Source organism: Betta splendens, chromosome 14 (genome assembly GCF_900634795.4).
Source record: "Betta splendens chromosome 14, fBetSpl5.4, whole genome shotgun sequence".
Lineage (NCBI taxonomy): Eukaryota > Metazoa > Chordata > Actinopteri > Anabantiformes > Osphronemidae > Betta > Betta splendens.
In genome coordinates this window covers 15,535,733-15,552,815 of record NC_040894.2, presented here as the reverse complement: position 1 = coordinate 15,552,815, position 17,083 = coordinate 15,535,733, and the positions used below count along the sequence as shown (strand labels likewise).

Sequence of the window (17,083 nt, the reverse complement as noted above, 5' to 3'; positions counted from 1 at the left end):
TGTATATTGCATTCGTATTCCCTTCCTGTTCAACCATGTACATGTTCAACCATGAATGTGAGAATTAAGGGTCTTACAGTTGACAGTGACTTGCACTGTCCTGATGTCGGGGTTGGAGATGTCATTCGAAGCAATGCATTTGTATGATCCCGACTGCTCTTTGGTGATCCCTCTCAGCTCCAGATGTTCCCCTTCTGACAAAAGTTTATGTGTGCCTATGAAGATAAGAAGAAGAAAGAGAAGAGGTAAAAAGTCTGACCTCTATTCCCCTTAACAGAATTAATCATATTCCAAACCAAGTACAGGGAGATCTGTTGTAAGTGTAAATAAAGATTTTTTCATGTACAGTACATTAACCAGACCATGGTTGTGGAACACATAATGGAGCTGTTGTTAATATGCTGTCATCAGGTAGAAACTAGGTGATTCAATGAGACATTGTAGATGCATGTTCTTGTAAATAAAGTAATATATAAAAATGGACCGCAATAAATACATACCTCCCTTGTTTTCAGATGTCTGCAGAAGGCAGACAGCTCAGGGTCTGCACTGATTACACAAAAAAGTAAACTAATTGCAACGAATCAAGTCCAATGGAGCAACCGCAATTTACCCCTGACACCAGCAATGCTAAAAGCATGTTCTGGTGACAGAGGGACCTTGAGCTATTGCTGTGTGGGAGGGAAAATGGATAGGAACGCTAATCCCAATCAGGAGAATTGTCAATCGCGCTGTATCGCTACACAGGCGTAATACCATTATGTTTTACAAATCCTTAGCTGCAGACGCTGTTGCAGTTGGCTGGGGAATTCACTGTAAAGGTTGTGGGCTTGGGATAATCAGCTTGTTGCATGTAACCAGGGAACTGCTAGAACAGGTAATTGAACATTTTCATCATGTATAACTATATTACACAGAGTGTGGGAGACAACATTATGCTGAGTTACAAGCTGGTGCTGTGTGACCGCTTTAATCATAGCTACACGTGGAGGGAAGTCAAATTATAATCACATTACTTCACTGGTACAAAATTTACTGGATCATCACTTTCCATATTACACATTCCATATTCCATATGCACATGCTCTAAAACAACAATAAAAATAATGTATTTTCTTTATATATACAACATTTGTTCTATGACGCAGACAAACATCTTGTTTAGACGCAACCTGTATCTTGAACAGTCGAGTCCGTTCAAAAGCAGACAGATGATTCTGGTGAAGCTGAAAATGTTTATCACTGTATCTCAGTGAATTTTTCACCCATAACTTAAAAATCAATTTAGTGAGTATAAGAAACCTAAATCTTATAGTTTCAAAACAAACAAAGGCAACGTCTGGTGTGTGGGTTTGAATCGACTTTCTGCTTATTCCTACTCAGCACACTAATGCAAATGAAGGTTTTTGCTCAAATCTCAGTTAACATGAACGTGTCAGAATTCAAAACAACTCAGGAAGAAGTGAATACAGCCAACATAATGCTAAGTCATGATAATAACCTGATCATTATGTAAAGTATGTCATATCTGGTTGTGTTATGAAATTTTCCAATTAAAATAAGAAGCGAAAAACACAAGGGTATTAAATCATAATCAATAATAAATCAAAGTAATAAAAAGTGACCAAATATATATAAAAAAATAATCACAATTAACACAGTGGTCTGTTGAGGTGATCAGCACATCAGTGTCAGTGTAGCATGACTGACTGAATGACTAATAACAGCCAGCACTACAACACACTTCTAAAAAGAACTCAGAGCAGCTTACAGAGCTGTGTGTCTGTGTGCACCGGGTCAACAAACAACAGTATTTGCAGATACTGTTCAGCAGAAAGGTTCCTGCTTCTTCAGTCCTGTTTCACTCTAATACAAGTATTAGAACACACAAAACTGTAACAATTACAAAGGTCACTTGTTTGAGGATCACAAAATCCACATACTACTGTACCTGACTTGTATTTGACATGCTACTCTTTCATCTGTCCCTGAGATCAAGTCCCCTGGGAAGTGTACTGTACACATAATAACCCTGTAATGGTTGGAGGAGGACTCACAAAAGGTGAGAGTTTAACACCCAGTTCTCCCGTCCCTTTGTCCAGTTACTGTACAGGTGCACAGGATACTAATGTGGCCTCCAACCAAGTTTTCTCAGACTGAAGTAGCTACTTAAATAAAAAGTCATGTGTTTCAACTGGAAAAAGTCCATATGCCACCATTCAACTTTGGGGTAACCTCTGACAGTGTGTGCTATTTTGGTCCTTTAAAATGGTCCAAACCTGCCTGACGTGCTGCATTTGTTAGATAGCATCAACAAGGGTATTTGAGTCTGAATGCATCTCATATTCAATGGGTTTAAAGTCACAGCTTGTTCTGGCACGAGCAGAAAAATGTTGCCACAAATTATCTTAGCTATAATCCACCTTTGGCATTATATGTAATTGATTGAATGAATATCTGTTTCAGTGTAAAGTCAAAAACAAAGGTAAGAAAGCAGAAAAAGGTAATTACCACCACCTTCTGTGTGACACTACATTTGCCCTTATTTTCACACTTATGTGAGACTGTTAGTGGAACGCTCACAAATGTGAAGCTGCAATGTCCAAGGTTTATATAAAAGGAAAAGGTTAATTACAGGGCTTGTAACAAACTACGAAATGGCAACAAAAATTGTGCCGTCATCAAAAGCTCTTATTGAATAAGTTCTTTATACAAAACAGCAAAAATTACTACTTGTTTTGGCGACTTAAAATAGAATTAAATTATATGGATTGGGAGAGAAAACTATAACCAGTGTGTGTGTGTGTGTGTGTGTGTGTCTTCAGACTTAATGACAAAGCAAAGCATTGCTGTGAAGTTATCAGCAGGTACAGTAATTGTAATGTTTCGGGTTCTAAACACTACGGAATCCTCCTTAGACACAATCCTTGTTCTCTAAGTAGAATTCTGCTCTCAGCAGACAGTACTTGAAATGGTCTATGGTTCATTTGATGGCCAGACACTTCAGCTGCCCCAGAGAGCGTGGTTTCTCCCTCAGGACTGGTTTTCTTGCTGACAACAGCCACTGGTCCCTTCTCTTCTCCCTCACCTTGCTTTCACATTCCATTAATACCTATGCCTGGGGCATCAGTTTGGCTGTTGAAGGACACACTAAAGTTCAGTGGCATCTGCCACTGTTTTGTTATCTTTTCATGATGACCTTCTTGCACCATCTTCGCTCTCCTTCGCAATTGTTCCTGGTAGTGAATTACTGCTATAAATATGAGGACCGGCGTGGCCATATTCTCTAGAACCATTTGGGGACGGACAATCCTCCCAATGGCCTTTCCCTTCATGCATCTGTACCGTAAGCACATTCCCCAGAATAGTTTTGTTGTTTCTAAAAGTGTTTGGAGCATTTATGACATCAAATATAGCAAAGTACAAGGATAGCATTCTCAGCTGCAGACACAACAGTATCTTGGGAAAATGCTTTTAGGAATACAAATAATGTTGTTTTGTGTGCTTAAGACCTTTGGTCAGCAGCAAACTGTTCAAAAATAGAATTTCAAAACAACTTAAAAATAGCTTACAGTAAAAAGCTTTATCTCTGAAAAGAAAAATACACAATTCCCTTTCCCCTGCGTGAGTGGACCACATTAGAACCATGTAGGATTGATATGGAATACACTACCGTTCAAAGGTTTGGGGTCACCCAGACAATTTAGTGTTTTCCATTAAAAGTCACACTTTTATTTACCAACATGAGTTGTAAAATGAATGGAAAATATAGTCTCATTGAAAAGGTTAAAAATAATGATTTGTATTTGAAATAATATTTTTTTTAATTTTCAAATTTTGCTCTCGTCAAAGAATCATCCATTTTCAGCAATTACATCATTGCAGGCCTTTGGCATCTGGATGTTAATTTGTTGGGGTAATCTGGTAATAATCTGGGCCCCTGACGCAATGAGCAGACACATTGTACCATTACTACACTGCAGTGACAGTTGCTGGAAATGGGCCTCTATACACCTAAGTAAATATTGCAGCAAAAATCAGACATTTGCAGCTAGAATAGTCATTTACCACATTAGTGATATAAACAGCGTATTTCTGAATCGTTCATTGCAAAAAAGTGCCTTTCTGTCAAAAATAAGGACATTTCTAACGACCTCAAACTTTCGAACGGTAGTGCACACACTGTAAGTCTGCTCAGTCCAGGAGATTTAACTTGCTCAGTAAACCACAAGTGAAACGGTGACGTGTAGTCAGGGGAGAAGCAAATTCTTTACCAACCTAAAGTGGGGAGGTGTGGCAGCAGCAAGCCAAGACTCAGCCCTGAAAACTGTTTCGCAGTTTGTCACCAACATAATGTTTGTAGAATACAAATACATTTGTTATACACCATGCCTAACTAATAAAAAAAATGAATTGAATGAATCATTTTCTTTATTGTGTTTGATTTAGACAAACCTTATTACATTTTTAAAAAAAGATCAAAGTTAAAAATCTTACACTCTATAGGTTAGTTTACAATAAGTATGATTTTTGAGTATGTATGTATATGTAAGTATGAAGGACACATTGATGCTTCAGATCAAATTTGCTCCGTCTGTTGTCTCTGATGGTACTGTGTAAAAGAAAAATTATTTCTAGACCAAACATTTTCTTGTGGTTGAGGGAGGAATGTTGATAAGACATACATTTTTTTGGTCAGTAGTCAATTAAAATTCTGGCAATTGAATAGTGAAAAAAGGTGCTCTTTTGAGTCCTTATAATTGTAGATTTAAATCTAATCAGCCATGAACCTCATTGCATGTCACTGAGCTAAAAGTAATTATTGCTTGTCTTAAGTACTCTGGAACACAGGTCCTGGCAATACAGTGCATTTCTTGCTCCTGTTCAATTAAGTAAATGAGATATACCTTTATACAGACTATGTAGCTGGACAGACACAGACATTCAATGAAATGAGCATTTGAAGTAGTGTGTTTAACATAACACACAACACGTGAGTTTAGCAGCTAAGTTGACTGTGGGCAAGTGGAAAACAACAAGACATTTTTGGAAAGTTTGTGTCCTGCTTCTTCCACAGCCGCTTGACAAGTTGCTCGTACAGTGTCACTGGATTATGTTGTCAACTTGATAAAACGCAATGTGAAATCAGCATCTCTGCATGTGTATGAGTGCACCCCCCTAGGCTCAGCAGAGAGGCAGAGCTGAGAGGAGCAGACAACTTTACTTTCACCTTCACCCAAATTAAACGCTCTAGAAACTGTTGCAATTTGTCCTCATCAACACAACAGGTGGGCCATTTTTTAGGCTGTTAAGGTGAGTTTGGATTTTTAAGGTTTTTAGAGGAAGCTGACACATGATGCAAGTTGAAACTAATAATTATTCTAACACAAGGCAACCAATGATGAGGAAAAAACACAGGTAACTGACAGAGTGCTTAGTAGGTTAAGCCAAACTGTCTAAACATTTACATGGTAAAAGCACATTTATTGGAGGTATTGAGATTATGTGTGTAATATTACCACTTAGTGAAACACTTTTAGCTTTAAAATTTCTAAACAGAATAAAATAAAAAAATAAAAAATAAAACTTTATGATTTTACTAAAGATGTGCTGGAATTTCTCTTTTGTGTGCTGCTCAAATTTGCTGCTCAATCTGTTTGTATTACACCCAGTCTAACATTTGGAGACAAACAACATACATTATACAGTACAGTGTCTAACAGGAAGTGTAAATAAAGTAAGTAATGCTTACAAAAGTCTACCTGTTGTCCTAGAAACTGGTGGCAACCAAGAACACGAACTCAAACCTTACACAGGAGGAATACAAAATGATAACGGTCGTTATTGCTCATTCACAGTACATTTACAGCAATTATTAAATTAAAAAAACGCTCCCAAATGCAATACAAGAAACAAAAAATGACTATGTTTTTAATGTGAGATCTAAAAATCATATACAGGAAAAATATATTTCTCTTGTTTAATATTAGTTTTTATTATTTTGTGTATATGAAGTATGCTATTTAACATTTAGATAATGTTGATATGTCTGTACATTCATACAGAACTGGGTTTGGGTTATTATGAATTCATAATGGTCATGGAATGCAATGCATTACAAAAGCTTGCAGGAAAGCAGCTATTGAACACTGGTAACCAAACTTGACTTAATGCTAGCAGTAAATCAATCGACCCATTGGATGAATCATCAGCGCTGCTTCTAAAGTCAAACAGGGTTTGACAATAATGGCAAATTATTGTGCTTTCAGCGTTGGACTCAACTTTATTAAGGAAAACTCTTAACTCTTTCCATACATAAATGTGCTCTTTCTGTATTTTTTAAATTTACTCAAGTGCTTTGTTTTATTCTGTTTGTTGTTCAACGTTTTATTGCTGTTGCAAACGAAAGAATTTCCCCATTATGGGATTAATAATGTCTTATCTTATCTTATCTTAAATGTAACAATGTAGACATTGGAATGACGAGCATACAAATGATAAACTGTGCTTCCACTCTGTTTGAACACTAAGTATTCTATTAGGGACAAACGATAATAAAGTACTGTAGTAGTACAGTGTTGACATCAAGAGAACAGTTTTGTGACGAGTGTTTCTATTATTTTATTTATTTTTATTATTATTTCATAACATTTACACAAATGTGGTCTACTGAGACAGTGCAGAGACAGCAAAGCAGTCCAAGAATAACCAAGACTAGGTATTGGATTATCTAATCCATGAAGTGCTACTGAACCCTCTTGTATCAAGAGGCTAAATTGTGTGGCAGTTATGGTTTGCAAATCTAACAATTATATTTGATTTACTCTCTCATGGAGGGAGAATAAATACTTTCTGGTGCTTGATCTTGGCTAACCTAGACGTATGGTTAGCCAAGATCAAATCTGTCTTTAGTCAGAGTAGACTTAGATGTAAGCGATGACCACTGTCAGCATTGTAGAAATGAAAACTGCTATAAACTTAAGATAAGATAAGATAAGATAAGATAAGATAAGATAAGATAAGATAAGATAAGATAAGATAAGATAAGATAAGATAAGATAAGATAAGATAAGATAAGACTTTATTCATCCCACAATTGCAGCAGCAAGGAGACGTTAAATAGGACAACAGTATGTAAATATAGAGGAACAGTATAAAATGGACAGCAGCAGTACTAACAATACAAAAATAGAAACTGTGAATTAAGTCAAATCAAGTAATATTTTTAAGCAAAAAATCAAGTAAAAAAGTTTTAAATTACACAACAATGAACTGAGTATAAAAACAATGACAGAAACAGCAGCAACAACAAATGCAATAGAATACACTGTGTAGGTACATTAGTGTGTTCCTGCAGTGATATGTTGTACAGTCTGATGGCTGTGGGGAGGAATGACCTGTGGTAGGTTGAGTAAATACATAACATGAAATAGTCTGGTTTAGATTGAAATCCCCAGTGGCATTATCAATAGATATTGTCTGAAGCAATGGGTAAAAGGTATATTACAGTACTTTTACAACGGTGTAAAGTTATTAAGCTTTTATTCAGAATATCTGTAATTGTGAGAACAAGACTGAGGTTTAAACCCTTTTTTTCCTTCCACAAACACAGTCAACAAATATACTGTAATAATGCACCTGTTTAAATAAAAGCGATATGAATTCTTTTCCGTTGGATCATGGTCTTAGTTATGATTTAAGTCTTCAGCTGGATTGGTCCGCCAAAATCTTGCTCTGTCAACTGTTTTTCTTATTTTCTTATGTGGCACTGAACAGCAGCTCAGCATCAGTTTACATCAAGGTGTCATGCCATAATATGAGCAGCTTTGTTGTTTAAGGATGATGCTCTTTCACAATAACTGGATTGAAACGTGTAACTGCAGGATTTAATGACTCTCTGTACCAGCTGGACAAGCTCCCACTGAACAAACTTTATATTTAGCAAACTTGTCACCTTCTCACAACAATGGTCATCGCAGTATATTATGCAAAGTCTGTTTTGTCGGCTTAAAAGGTGAAGATGTTACTGGCCTTCTGTTCCTGCTAGCCATTTAATTCCTGTATGACTTGTGCCATATGCCCTTTTAAAGCTCAAGTGGTGGTTGATACGCATCCTAAATCTTAAACTCCCTGGCTATACTCAGTTACCATCTGTCTGTGTGGAAAGGGGATTCACTTCCATTTTGACTTAGGACACTAAAGGTTATTTGATAGATGGCTGATTGTAGCATTCAAAGTTAAAGAAAGCATATGTAAGTTTAAACAGCATATAATACTTGTATTTGTTCTTCGGGGGGAAGTAGAATACGATGTGTAATATATACCATTTGACTTTCTTCTTGATTTTAATTCAGGAGGAGGAAACACATGCATAGAAAAAACAAATGATATATATATGTTAAACTTAATTACCTAATCAAATTTCACCTTTCACAGAATGCTAGAATATATAATCAGTGTCACCAATGTTGAAAGAGAAAATATGATTAATTATGCACATCAAAACAAACAGCATTTTTTTAAATTAATGTCAAGTGGTGACTGGTGGTCAATGTGGGGAGGGTCAAAATTGAAAATTTACAGCTTTCTAAACTTTAGTTTATAATAAGTATGACTTTTGAAGAACACATTTGTGGTACAGATTAAATTTTCTTCATCTGTTGTAACACACTTGCTAAATGTTTTCTGAGGGCTTTGCACTTGGCAGGACATTGTAGCAGTGCACTCAAAAGGTCCAGATCCTATGAAGCCAACAGGACGTCGTCTGCAAAAAAGCAAAGATGAAACCCTTCGGTCCCCAGGCCAGAACTTGTCTTTCTCCTGGTTAGTCACAAACTACTACACACTTAAAGGAAAACTTCACCGATTTTCAATGGGGGTTGACCAAAACGATCTCGGGTAGTATGTAAGAATGAAGAGACACTCAGATTCCTCCATAATTTCTATGCATAAAAATGATCATTTATTCCTCCTCCAACCCAGCCTGGCGGATTATTTGCTATGGGCTCACAGACTACAACTAGTGCTTCCTGGTTTTCTCTGTCTGTTGCCCCAGCAACGGTCAGGCTGAGAGGGGGGAGGAGCCAGGCTGAGAGGGGGGTGGAGCCAGCCTGCTGCAGCGCAACTGCTCTGTTCGCCATTGTTTTTCTTTGCATACGCTTATAGCACTAATAACAATCTGATATTTGTGATTAGTTGTATAGGCCAGAGTTCAGCACTGATGAGTTACACTGTTCAGAGGAGGACGAGGCTGCCCAGGCATCCTACAACAGGTAGAGCCAGATGCATCATGTCTCTGCTCTGAAAGAAGCACAAAAGACTCTAACAGACAAACGTTCAGACATTGCTTTACAAAAAGGATATATATTTATATTTTAACAGTGTGTTTGAATAAGTCGTTCAGTAGCTTTTGATTTTGAATCAAAGCAGACAGTTGTTAGAAAGCCACAGGTTCTTCATTTAGCCAAAACCCACTTATTTTCTTCATCTGCTGTTAGTGGCTGGAAAAACAAGACAGTTTTTCCTTGTAAGAGTCTCTGACAATACGCGACAGACCGATACTACTTATAAAGGGATTAAATTAATTATTTTATTAGTATTAGGGTTGCTGCCAGCCAAGATAATTAATTTATTGAACTTTATTGATCCCACGTTGGGAAAAATGAGGGGATCAGTGGGCAGCCAGGGTGTGGTGCCCAGGGAGCTTGTGCAAGGTGTCTTACTCAAGGACACACATGCTCCGGTTGGCTTGAACCAGGCACCTTTCGCTTCTCCAGCCAATGTTATTCCAACTGAGCCACAAAGCCACCGTAAGCAGCATAAGCTAGCGCTACTTCTAACCCGACTGTTTTTTCTGGTTTGTCCTTAGCATCCTGAAGCTACTTTGGACTGCTGCTTTGTTTACATGCAGCTCAAAACTAATGATCCGGCGCCGGTCGAGCTGCTGGTCACAACAGCTCCTGTCCTCTTACTTCTATTTATTACTTTCTTCACTTATTTAAGTTTACCTGTCTAGTGTTTTGTTAGTAGCATTATTGTACACAACCTGTACACAGCTTTTTTTTTTATAGTTTTTCTAAGTTTGGCGCAGTACAAACGCTGTTTTTAAAGCTACGATGTGCGTCGGGGTCAGAGCGCGCATTGTTTACACCGCGGAGCAGCTGATCGCGCTGCGCAGCGCCGTAGTTCTGCCCAGAGACAGACACGAGATCACCGCTGAGGTGCTGCTGTGTAATAATTGCTGTGTATGTCCCACCCTCCGCTAACGCTGACACAGCTTCTGAGACCCTGCTCTCAGTCACCAGCAGGCTGCAAACACAGCACCCACAGGTCCTCTTCCTGATCTCTGGGGACTTTAACCATGCACCTCCTTCAGCTGCTCTGCCTACATACACCCAGTATGTGACCTGCCCCAACAGAGACAATAAAACATTCACATTTACTGTACATGTGTGACTGGTCAAAGCTTCAACCTTTAAAATAAATAAATAAATAAAGTACATTCTAATCTTTCCAGTATTTGTCATACTGGGAGCACTTAAACGTTTGCATTTCTGTTCGCTAATTATTAGCTAAATACCACAGCAGATTCTTTGTGGGTTGAGCACATATTGAAGTGGGTGAGTGTGTTGTCAGGGATAATCTTAAATTCTTCACCACCCACATCCCTTTCTAAATTTTAACTAGTGATTCTAGATTTTTACAAACCCCAAACCATTAGAGAAGTCCTTCCTGATTTGCTTCTCTAAACCACAGCCATTACTTTATTTATTATAATCGCAAATCATGATCAGTGTATAGTAGTTGTCTTCAGCTAGTCTGTGTAATTTTTTGTTTTGTGTGTCCTGTCCAGCAGTTCAACAAGCAGCATGTACAGTATTAGGCTGAATGCCATATTGTGATAGACAGTTTTGCTTTTACAAGAGGAGTATATAAGAAATATATACTCTATATACTTTAGATTAATGGCTTATTTTTGGTTTTATTTAGTCAATTCTAAATGTCGCTAAATGTGTAATGTCGCTGTGCTGGTGGACAGGTTGAGTGTGTGTGTGTGTGTGTGTGTGTGTGTGTGTGTGTGTGTGTGTGTGTGTGTGTGTGTGTGTGTGTGTGTGTGTGTGTGTGCGGGGGGACCAGCTGCTGAAAACAAAAATATCAATTAAGCAAACAAAACAAAACAAAATAAATAAATAAAGATGTACCTTAGGTGGACAAATACATAACTAAACAAATGCTGTTCTGTAGTTTACCTTTAACATTAATATTAATACTAATAATAGTGTTAAGGCACAGTATGTGCACACACTCATACATATACATATATCATATAAATATGCATTTTACACATACTCATATTACTCAATAATAGCCATGACATACAACAACTACCATAATCACACATTATTGATATTGATTGTGATAAGTATCAGTAATACTTACATCTAAGTTTAGGAAGCCTGTTTATCAGCTCAGGTCTAGAGTGTCCCACTACATGGTTAGTAAAGCTGTAGCTTAACATTGTTCACCCAAAGGGTGAGGCAGGCTTTGGTGCATGAACAATGAGAGGAGCTTGGCTGCTATACCCAGACAATGAGCAGAGGAAAGAATCCCAGCAGCCAGGGAGCCCACACACCTTCAGTTCCAGGAGGGCAGGTGTTGCGACCCAAGCCGCCCACACAGAACCCCCCAGGCAGAGATGCAGCAGCCACAGAGACAGCACCCGAGGTCAGAGTGGGCCACCGTGGGTCAACGCTGTCCGCCCCATGAGAACCAGGGGCAAACCATCCCCCAAGTGGGAGGGTCAGCCCAAGAGAGTGGAGCCTGAGGACCCACGGTCCGTAGGGAGCCCCACCAGGAGATGCCCCTGCGCCCAGAGTGGGGCCCGCCCCCAGTCCACCACACACCACTACACCAGCAGAGCAGAGCCTGACCCATTGGCCTGACTACATCCCACGGCACCTCCCCGGGGAGGGCCCGGGCCCGCAATTTGTGAGGGTCGGCCACCCACCCTAACCCGGAAGAAGCAGGGGGCAGTGGAAAAGGCACCCCAGAACCCTGCAACCCAGCTTGAACGTGTGTGTGGAACTAGAGTGCACTGAAAGTGGGGCACACCTCCAGGAGCACGACTGTTGGCTGACGGTGTGTCTCCCAGACAGTGCCCCCATCCCAGATGTCTATTGTGCTGGGTGGTGATATCTCCACCAGGACCATTAGGTGAGGCCACAGCTGGTGGAGAGATGACCACCCCACACTGATGAGTGTGGAGTAAGTTGGGAAGCTAGGCCAGAGCCAGGTTCCAGACTACACTGAAAAAAAGGGGTAAGGGGGGTTGTATACTTTACAAGTATGCTTCTTATATATGATACACAATATATTCATTTTTTTCCTCTAAACATGTATCAATGTTTAAAATAATATTAAATCAAGGCAGATGTAAAACTAACAAATATCAATCATGTTAGCAAGACTGAAGGTACTTGTGTTTTGTATTGAAACCCCGCCCCCTTGTCTGGACGTTGGAGGGAAAACGACACCTGTCGCTTTTCGCCGTCCGCCATCTTTTCACTCGCATCGGGAAGTCTGAGGCTCTCTTCAAGTTGGTTTTAAGGTAAATAAATGATTTATGAATTACCTTTTTTACTGAGTTTGCCGTACGCCGCATACATAAGACCAAGCAATAGTCATTATTCAGTATTAACAGTTAATTTGAGAATATAAACGAACTAGCATTAAGCTAACGCCAATGTTAGCTTACTTTATCTTTGTAATGTGTGTTCTTAGTTCTTGAAATGGTACAGCATGCGGGTTTTTTGTTCGGAATGTGTGCGTCGCAGCAAGTAATGTTAGTATTAATGCCTTCATACGTTAACCAATTTCGAACGCGCCCCCGCGATTATTCAAGCGTACGCCATTGTAGCGGTCCCCAAACTGGTTTTCTGTAAGTATAATGAAGGTGAATCAACTGTGTATGCAGATTTATTAGCAGAGTCCTTGTAACATAGCCTAGCATAGACTGCTTGGTCTCCAGGTAGACGCAGCTTCTTTGCCTCGTCAGAGCTGCAGAGCGGGCTTGGCGCGTGGGAACAACCTGTCGCAATAAGTTGGTGTTTCCAGTAGGACTCCCAGTATACTGTAAATGCAGCTTTGTTTTACGCTTGACTTGCCTCCTCACTGGCTCTTTTATGCTGCGTAAACACTAATGTATTACGCGTTACCGGCCTGAGCAGGAAGCGGTTGCGGGGAAGACACTTGACCGCGGCAAGCGTCGACTGAGCCACAGATGGATTTAGCGGAGAGATTCTGGTAATTAAAATAAAACGCATTAAATGAAATGGAAATAACGTAAGTTGAGTATACTTTCACAGCCTGCTGGTTGTGAACCCCTGCGCTATTGAAGATTATCAAGTTGTGTTAATAAAATATGCATTTATATCTCTACTGTCTTTTTAAATTGCATATTGTAATTTTGTTGCTCATTATTTCTTTTTCAGATAAAATGTCGAGTTTAAGTGCATTACCATCATGCCTCTGCAATCCAGATTTTTCTCACAACTAGAGGTCTTATCTGACAAACTCCAAAACCTGTTTGAGAAGTGGCCAGGTTGGAAGAAAACTGAACAGTACTATAGGCACCATGTCAGAAGTAAGAATGCGTCCTCGAAAAAAAGTACTCAGTTTTACATTTTGGAGAAGAAAAATTCTTCTAGCCTAACTCGCTGTGTTTACCTCGTCACTAGGTGGGTGATGATCTTGCAAAAGAGTCTTTTCTAAAATGACTGGTGGTCTACCTCAATGAGGACCCACAAAATCTGGTGAGAAAGGACATGGTTCTATAAATACTATATTTCCTTATTGAAAGTTGTGATTTTGCCTTGTGTTCTCTATCATAACTCATTCTGTGTTGCATAGTTCTGATGCATAACTCAACATAATGTATAAAACAAACACAGTGGTGAAGATGCATATTTATATACTGTACCTGACTCATTCAACAAATATGGATAAAATTAGGGTCTTAATAATGTCCTTTAAAAACAAATAAATAAGTGGAATGGAAACCCTGAACTTCGTACAAACTATTTGAAAGTAGCTTAATCTCAACCAGCTGCAAGACCAAAACTGCATCTTAAGGAGTACTAATATTACCAAGTTGTTTCACCCTATTCCCTAAAACAACAATATGAGGCTTTGGAAATGAACATAAGCACATATGTATTTAATGTGTTTTATAATAATTTTTTTTTTCTTTTGTGACTATACAGGTAGAAGACAAAGCTTTCACCCAAAGTGCTATTGAGCAGATCGCTGTTGGGCTCTGTCTTCAAAGAACTAAAGTACTGTACATGCTTGTGATACCACAGACGACATTGGTATTGTTCTTGAAGGCCAGACAGTATTACAATTTTGGGGGGGCATTTGAATATTGGAAAATGAGAAAGAGCTATTATTACTCAAATTTCATGTTGTGACGTTGTTTGGGGACACTAAATCCTTCTTTGTCCATAGAATACTTGGTTCCTAAATGCTGTGTTTCAGGTTCTGATGTTAAATGCAAATTGTTTATTGCAAAGTTCTTATGAGATGTTCTATTTATTGTACTGCACTGCAAAAAGCCTTTGACGTATTCCTTTGTTGTATAAATGCACTGAAGTGCAGTTGTATGATGCAAGGTATTTGCAGATGGATATTGTGTTTTGTGGACATATGTTATAGAATGTACCAGATAAAGCTGTCTGCCTTTTAATATAGACATTTTGCTACTAACCTTGTTTGGTGTGGTGTTGTTGTATTTATGCTGCTACATGCTGCTGCAGTTATGCAGTAATTAGAGAGAGATTCATGTGTATTTAACATAATTTAATTTATTTCATATAAATAAAAAAAATTAATTTTATATGATAAAATTATGTATATTTAGCAAATAAAATTAATGAGAAGATTATGTAGGTTTAACATAAGATTTTATAATATACCTAAAATAAACTAAACGCCTTACATCTACATAAATAAGTCATGTATGTTTAACATATAAAAATACAGAAAAAATACACAAACTACTTCTAACATAAATGTGTCATTTGAAGTAAACATCACTAAAATATGTGCAAACGATGTCCATATTTTTTTCATGTAAATCCAACAGAATTTTTTTTCAGTGTAGTTCTGCTACCCATCCCACCACCCCCCCGCAACCCCCAGCCAGGAATAGATGGACGAGACACTGGGACTGCAGTACTGCTGCCCAGGCACCGCAAGCCCTTACCCCATCGCCCCCGTAACAGGCCCGAGCAGTTGCCAGAGGCCGTTGGACTGCTAGGGCAGGCAGAGCAGGGGCAGAGTCCCAGGCAAGAGACTCCCCTCCGGGCAGAGACAGGCACCCCCAGAGGGATCCCCCCGGACACAGGGTACCTCAAGTCTCCATCCCCAGATCCGCCCCCGCACACTGGCAGGGAGGCCCGCCTTCGCTCCTCGAAGACAGGCACACGCCAACCCTCAAATGGCCCTACTCCCAGCAGCCATCTCACCCCCACTGGAGGGGACTCATGCGGCCACCCCAGAATCCACCAGCCCCGTTGCCCCAGTCCCTTAAGCAGGCAGTCACTTCCAACCACCAGGCACACCCCACCACCATGTCAGACACGTCGCAGCACCTGAGCTCCATGCATCCACACCTGGAAATGGCATCAATCAGAGTTTAGTTTTGGTTATTGATTTGAACAAGCAGACAATGTGTCTACGGTGGTGTAATCTAACAAGCTGTTCAAGTACTGAGTAATGCTTAATTTATTTTTAGTTTTCCAGTTCATGAGGATGATTTTTTTTTGTGACACAGAGAGCAGAAAGTAGTGTTTGTGATGAGTTTGTCTCTAGGTCCAGCCCAAAGTGCAGGGGCCGCTGGGATTGGACAGCTTAACTGGGTTGACAGGTGTTTATATACTCTTTGCCAAAATTGCTGCACAGGTGAATATGACCAGAATGCATGTAGGAATCTATCTGCTGTGTTATCTGTACAATGAGGGCAAATATTTGAGTTTGTTAGACCCATTTTGAACATCCTTTGTCCTGAATAATGTGTTCTATGATGAATTTTATATTGTATTATTTGTAAATTTTTATTTTTTTGTCATTCGGAATGAATTAGAACATATATTTGTCCAGAACATGTGATTAGTGGCGATGTCCAGATCAGCTTTCCATTTAGAGATCGGAGGTGACTGTGTCATCAACATTGGAAATTAAAATATAGATTTTTGATACTGTCCTTTTCCCTGAGATGTCAAGAAATCGTTCTATTGCTGGCGGTGGTTGCATCTGGATAGGAGTATTCTTAGTTTTTGCATTAATTATTGACTTTTATTATTGATGTTCTAAGAAATTGGCATTAGTGATTTCATAGTGTATTACCTTTTTCTTTTGTATGATGTCTGGATTGTTCCAGAGAGGTGTGTTTTGGCAAAGAGTAAGCAAAGATCCAATCATTTTAAGAAAATCCTACCAGGCTGTCAGAGATGCCCTTATGCTAATACTGTATTCTGGAAGAACCTGTGGTGTTTTGTGTCATGATCTGTGTTTTTGTTCTTGTCATGATCTGTGTTTTTGTTCTAGCTGATTCCTTGTCTTATTTTGGTTCCAGGTTCCGTTTCCTGTTTTATTTTGGTAGTTCCCCGGTCTCTGTTTTGTGTTCTAGCTTCACTCCCGAGTCAGGTCACGTCACAGCTGTTCTTGTTTCACCCGGTCGTTATCCTCACCTGCGCTGCATCAGTAATCACTCACCCGTGTATTTAGTCACCTCCTGTTCCCGTAGTCACTTGCCAGATTGTCGTTTCGAGTCCCATGAGTGTATCCTTGTTTCCTGTGTTTCCTGAATGTTCGTGCTTCTCGTGTTTTGTTCCTGTTCGCATCGTGTATCCTGCCCGACCCCGGATTACCTACTTACCGTGAGTTTTTGCCTGTTCCCTGCCTGTACTCTTGCCGAGCCTTTTTGTGTTGACCTGGACCGCCTGACCGTGTCTTAAGGAATAAATCTTTTGTTAATTATAATATCGTCTCCGTGCTGTGCATGTGGGTCCGCCGCCCGCCCGAG

At 39.4% G+C, this 17,083-nt stretch overlaps 1 protein-coding gene and 1 long non-coding RNA gene across 3 annotated transcripts in view; one reads left to right on the top strand and one right to left on the bottom strand.

Annotated features, from left to right (window-relative positions):
- The window catches only part of opcml (opioid binding protein/cell adhesion molecule-like), a 256,167-nt gene that overhangs the window by 10,262 nt on the left and 228,822 nt on the right, over positions 1 to 17,083 (bottom strand). For both annotated transcript variants that reach the window (XM_029174224.3, XM_029174225.3), the window contains one exon: positions 78 to 215. In XM_029174224.3, coding sequence (XP_029030057.1) covers positions 78 to 215 — 138 coding nt within the window. The remainder of the gene's footprint in view (positions 1 to 77; positions 216 to 17,083) is intronic.
- On the top strand, positions 13,458 to 14,824 carry LOC129605135 (uncharacterized). Its single transcript, XR_008696686.1, has 3 exons — positions 13,458 to 13,642; positions 13,737 to 13,811; positions 14,262 to 14,824. It is a non-coding gene; the product is annotated as an uncharacterized LOC129605135 (long non-coding RNA).